We start from the raw sequence: 5622 nt of genomic DNA, 5'->3' as shown, positions 1-5622 counted from the left end.
ACAATGTTGAGACAAGCTCACAAACTCCTTACAACTCAAGGTGACAAGACATGCACATGATGATGGGGTGAGGGTAATGAGGTTAGTCAATCAACCTTTTGTTAACCCGTGGATAACATCTAATGATAAATGCTATCGCTTGCCCCCTTGCAACAATCCACGTTAAGACTCTAGCCCACCACAAGTTATGTAACTTTTTTTAAATAGTTAAATTATAGAATCAGATGACACTCAAGCTCAATAATTTGGGACATTTTGATAGTAATATGATGAGGCAGGCCTAGTTATAAAATAAGGGTTTACAAGGGTACAAAAAGTGAGGAGCCAACAGAGTCATGGTTAAAGGCAGCATTGTTTTAAGGTTTTACAAAATCTAAAATATACATACCTGCATGGTTTAATGTGATGCATTGTTTGACTCACATTAACTTGAAGAATTACATAACATTTTGTATCGCACCTTAACGCGGCTAAAACAACGAGTGTTTCCTCCAAAATTATCACTAATTTTGTGTCCTAAAAGAAGCGGTTTCAGCAGTTGAGAAAGGAATTATTAAAGCCATTAATAATATTTTGTAAGGTTTATGAGTGGTGCCGTGCCAGATCTCTGCACCTCCTACCTCACTTCAACATCGAAAGGCAAATCAGCACGAATTCCGATAATTCAAAATGAGTCCGCTACGAATTTTGCTAAAAAAGACTTGAAAGTTGAGTGGCATTTTGATGGTGGAAAACAAGTTTGGGGCGGCGGCGTCCAAGATAGTGGAGCGGCTTAGGTCATGACATACTTCAGAATCAAAGCCCACATACAGCTGCGTAATCTCGATGAATAATAATAGTAATAATTACATATGGAAGGCAAGGCCCGCCACTGCCAAACATTTGCATTTAAAAAAGAAGAATATGCTTCTCTTTCTTTTTTGCTTTTAAAAACTCGTTGCTTACTAGAAGGAATAACTAGATGGCTGAGTGCTCCCAAGCGAGCACAGACCAAAAATTCAGTTTACATTTTTCTTTTATGGTACACCAAGAGACAAGGCAGAGCCTGCTTGGTCTGCAATCCCGATAGTCTCGCTACTTGCGTTAAGGAAAAACATTGGCCCAATCCTCAACAATAAAGCGCAACAGGAGGTTTTGCTTATGGGACTACACTCACTTGAATTCTATGCAATGTTTGCCAGGCATTAATGCCAGCACTGCATTGCAGCAAATATTTTATGGTATTCAGGTGAACTCCCTTGAGCGTTCCCCCCCCCCCCCTCACTGTCAAATTTCCCCTGCTCCGCTGCTGCCACTATCAATTGAGGAAGACTTGAGAGTTACCATCCGATGATGAAAGTTGGGCGTGCTGATTATTTTGGATCCTTTCTTCTGCTTTACGAGAGGGACGAGTGACTGGACCACATCCGTCATGAGAGGGCGATAATCAGCTTCAGGTTGGACGCACATTGCAGCTATTGCGGCCACCTACATACACAACACACCCACCCGCTTATAATACATCATGCCTCGGGCGCTTCAGGGAGAGATTATAAACAGTTTTCTACTTGAAAGCTAAAGAAAGGACCTGTATTAACTCCTTCATGGCAAATTGTCCTTCCAAGACAGGGTCCACCATTTCGACCAGTTTCTCTCTGTCTGTGAGCCGAGGCAGAGCCTGCACGCAGCACGATAAGGCAGCGAACAACGTTTGATTTACTTAAACTTGAATCCGAATCACAATAACAGCACAATATGGGAACCTCTCTCTTTACTTCACAGTGAACGTTAATTCAAGCCACCTCAAACTTAATATTACAGCATAAAACGGATGAATTTGAAGACTTGCCCAGGAAACTAGAACACCCTGTCCTGCCGGTCTTTTCATGTCGACTGGAACACGTCCTGTTAGAAGCTCAAGTAGGACCACTCCATAACTATAAACATCCGACTTCGTCGTCAAATGGCCAGTAAGAGCATACCTGCAAAGCCAGCAGGCAATATGAAGTGCACGTAAATAAGCTTAATTAATATACTAGAAGCAAAAGCTTACAGGAGAACAAAATGTAGGACTCACTCTGGTGCAACATATCCATGTGTTCCCAACACTCGAGTAGAAACCAGGCCACCCACTTTGTCAGACCCAAGCTTTGCTAGCCCAAAATCAGACACCTTTGCATTGAAATTGGAGTCCAGCAGGATGTTGCTGCTCTTGAAATCTCGGTGGATCACAGGGGGGTTCACACATTCGTGCAAATACTCCAGACCCCTAGCTGAATCTAACGCTATCCGCATCCGTGTTTCCCAGTCAAGAACCGGGGGATTCCCTGACATTCCTGCATGGTTGGCAGTGGATCGTGTCAATCAATGCTCCAAAAAGAGCATGCAGCTGCACTGCACATGTTAGGATTGAGACAACTTTCTTCATTGTTCTATAATTAAGATACACCACACCTTCCGCAAGATTACAGAACAAGGATCTTTCCCGCCCATCATGCGTTCACCTGCATGCTTACCGCTGATGGGATGCATACATGGGCTGTGTTTGCCAGATCGTCCTTAATTACTAAGCTTAGTTATCCTCGATGTATAGCTGATCAGAGAGGGAAGGCACGCTGCAAGATGATTTTGCCGCGAAAGCCTTCTGGTATATGCTAATCTGGCAGAGCTCTGATCATCCATCATCCACGCACTCGGTGGCCACTGAGACTAGCTACTGGGTTACTCTTGGCACCGACGTGAACTTCGGCCGCAGTTCATTCACACCTAAGGTCACCATGGCCTGTTTTTTACGCTACAAGGTGCCTTCGGCCGCAGTTCATTCACACCTAAGGTCACCATGGCCTGTTTTTTACGCTACAAGGTGCCCTCAGTAGCACTACATTCCCCTTCCGTGGCTTCTATCCACGTACCATTACATAGCACCCTCAGTGGGACTAAACTTCCATTCCATAGCTTCTATCCCCCATCCCCCTTAGATCGCCCTGAGAGGCTTGTATGAAAAGTGAATTCTGAATTAGAAACGACTCCATCTAGACTGTTGAGCACTTGAACTTCAGTGTTAAACTCTTTTAATAATATAATTAGCCACACCTCTTTTCGCAAAACAAAGACTGCTCGAAGCTTCAAGTATGAGTTTAGCAAGAATGGTAGGTACAGCGATTATACCATCAGAATAAAGATGCTCCTGGAGATTGCCATTGGGCATGTATTCGTAGACCAGTATTCGATGGTCCTGGTCTGCACAATATCCCAACAGCCCCACCAAGTAAGGTGAATGAAGACGACTCAGCATGTCAACCTGGTATTCCAATTGAAGGAGTTAGAACCGAAAGCAAGTTATAGGCTACCTGCATGTTGGCATAGAATGAATCATGTGAGGACTTCTTCCTTTGCATTTTGATGTCATTTGATGGTGTAAATCGTCTCAGTGATATTAGAAAGACATGCAATTGTTGGACTTTTTTTAATGTTGATCAGTAAATTCACTAATTAGCTCGTGCCAACCGAGGATAGCCATGAAAATAAGTTGATGAGCGTTGCTGTTCATTGCAGATTCAATTTTGCCGAAATATACAAAAATCACTGAACACTAGTGGGCTCTGCCAATGGATTGTGTTCTACATAAAGAAATGATTTGGCTTTCTCAAGCGTGATCAAAATTAAGGAATTGGAATGCACACAGATGAATTTATGATTTATGAAGACCACTCAAGGAAAATTAGGGTAGGCTAAACTATGCAATCCCGAGAAGATTACCTCCACTCGGAATTCATGGTCGCCTTGCTTGCTTGCCCGATCCAGCTGTTTGATTGCAGCCGGCCTCCCATCAGAGAGAACACCTCTGTAAACAGATCCAAATCCACCATGGCCAACTACATTGGCTTGGTTGAAATGGCAGGTTGCGGTCTGCAGCTGCTTGAACGTGAAAACCTGAGCCTCCGTCTGAGTCAAGCTGACGATGGAGGTAGGGAGGTCACATTGCGCGGGTTCCTCTTTGAATTCTGCCAGGAAGGAGTGGAAGGTGAGCAGATAAGGGAGCTCAGTAGGTACGTGTGAGAAGGAACAAGAATGAGCTTTGAAAGATAGAAACAGAGACAGAGAAAGAGGAATGTGAAGAAGGGACACATACCACGCTTGCGAGTCCTCTTAACCTTGCACCTTATGTAGCAGTAGTAGGAGAAGACCACCAGAAGCGCGGAAACGGCAAGCGCTGCGATGACGGCCAGGGCGACCAGAGCAATGCTCGTCTTCTTTGAATCTCCGACATTTTGTGCAGCATTGTCCTCGCCGTTGCCTGCTGCTGCCGCTGCCGCCGCTAGGCTTCGAATCATCCAGACACGCCTCTTGATGAATCTCACCAAGCTCAGAGCACTGCTCGAATGCTGACGTCTCACAATGTCACGCTAAGAAAATGCTGATTTGCTCTTACACTCATGCGGCTTCTGTTACCCCTTTATCTCGGCACCATTGCTTACACCAAAGCTTGACTTAGCAGGACTGAACTAGAGCAACAATGGCATCCAAACGATTCACGAATATTGAGGTGCGTCCCATCGAATTTATGGCAGGGTCCAGGTGGGAGAGTCGGATATGGTTCTCCTCTACTCTTCTTCCTCTTCTTCTCCTTCTTCTTCCTCTCTCTTTTGTGGAGCTGGAACTTGGACTGCTTAAAGGAGTAACAGCCTCCTCGTTGTCCTAAAGGATGGCACGCACGCCGTCATCGAAAGCTCAATTAGACCCGCAGGGGGTGAGCTCGAGGGGGGCAGCGGAGAAAGCAAGAAGATGCGGACACCAGTAGAAAGGAAGCAGCGATGGAGAGAGGAGCTAGCAAAAGGATGACAATGATGTGGGGAGAGAAGGGGGGAGGCAGAAAGAGAGGATGATGTTGACGACGATGATGATAATGCGCCAGCTAGCAAGCTAGATAGTAGAAGGAGAGAGCAATGGAGGATGAAAGCGGGATAATGTCTGCTCCTACTCGACAGTAAAACACACACACACTCCCTCTCTCTGGGTGCTGATGGAAGCGTAAATTAGGTCTGTTTTTTGTGAACGAGAGAGAGAGAGTGTGTGTGTGTGTGTGTGTGTTTTGGTTGGGGGGGAGGGGGGGGGGGGGGGGCGCGATCGGCCAGTCAAAAACTCGTGCGTGGGGTTTACTTGGGCGCGAAAAGGGGGGACGACTTCTCTCTCACAGATTTTCATTTTCACATAGGTTAATTTATCTTTTATTTTTAAACTTTCATTTTTGCACAGATATGTCATGTACAATGTACATAATAGTTTTATTTTCACATGAGAGAGGGCGTGCGTGGGCTCAAATTTCCACCGCGTTCGTTCATTCGTTTCTCCCTTTCTAAATAACTTTTCACCATTTCATTTTTGCACAGGTATACAATGTACATATAATAGTTTTATTTTTACATGAGAGAGGGCGTGCGTGGGCTCAAATTTTCATCGCGTTCGTTCATTCGTTTCTCCCTTTATAAATAACTTTTCACCGAGTCGAGGATCTTCATGCAGACTAGAGTCGAGAGAGAGAGGGAGAGGAGTGTGTCACTGTGTGGTGTGTCTAGTGTAGAGAGAGAGAGAGAGAGGTGTGTGTGTGTGTAGGCTACGCCTTTTTGTGTTTTTCAGCAACGG

The 5622-nt window shown here is 45.0% G+C and overlaps 1 protein-coding gene across 1 annotated transcript; it reads right to left on the bottom strand.

Moving 5' to 3' along the window:
* Positions 1–685: 685 nt before the first annotated feature.
* LOC148041809 (putative serine/threonine-protein kinase PBL7) lies at positions 686–5034 on the bottom strand. Its single transcript, XM_087682670.1, has 7 exons — positions 4112–5034; positions 3739–3983; positions 3148–3280; positions 2057–2315; positions 1829–1961; positions 1568–1657; positions 686–1467 (listed from the first exon to the last, which is right to left on the bottom strand). Exons 1-7 carry the CDS (start codon positions 4311–4313, stop codon positions 1267–1269), a joined length of 1263 nt encoding a protein of 420 aa, XP_087538796.1. The 5' UTR covers positions 4314–5034; the 3' UTR covers positions 686–1266.
* Between the last annotated feature and the right edge of the window lie 588 nt (positions 5035–5622).

The sequence above is a fragment of the Lygodium microphyllum genome, chromosome 1 (genome assembly GCF_053477565.2).
Source record: "Lygodium microphyllum isolate KBCC chromosome 1, Lygodium_microphyllum_v1.1.10, whole genome shotgun sequence".
Taxonomy (NCBI): Eukaryota; Viridiplantae; Streptophyta; class Polypodiopsida; order Schizaeales; family Lygodiaceae; genus Lygodium; species Lygodium microphyllum.
This window is presented reverse-complemented; position numbering and strand designations above follow the sequence as displayed.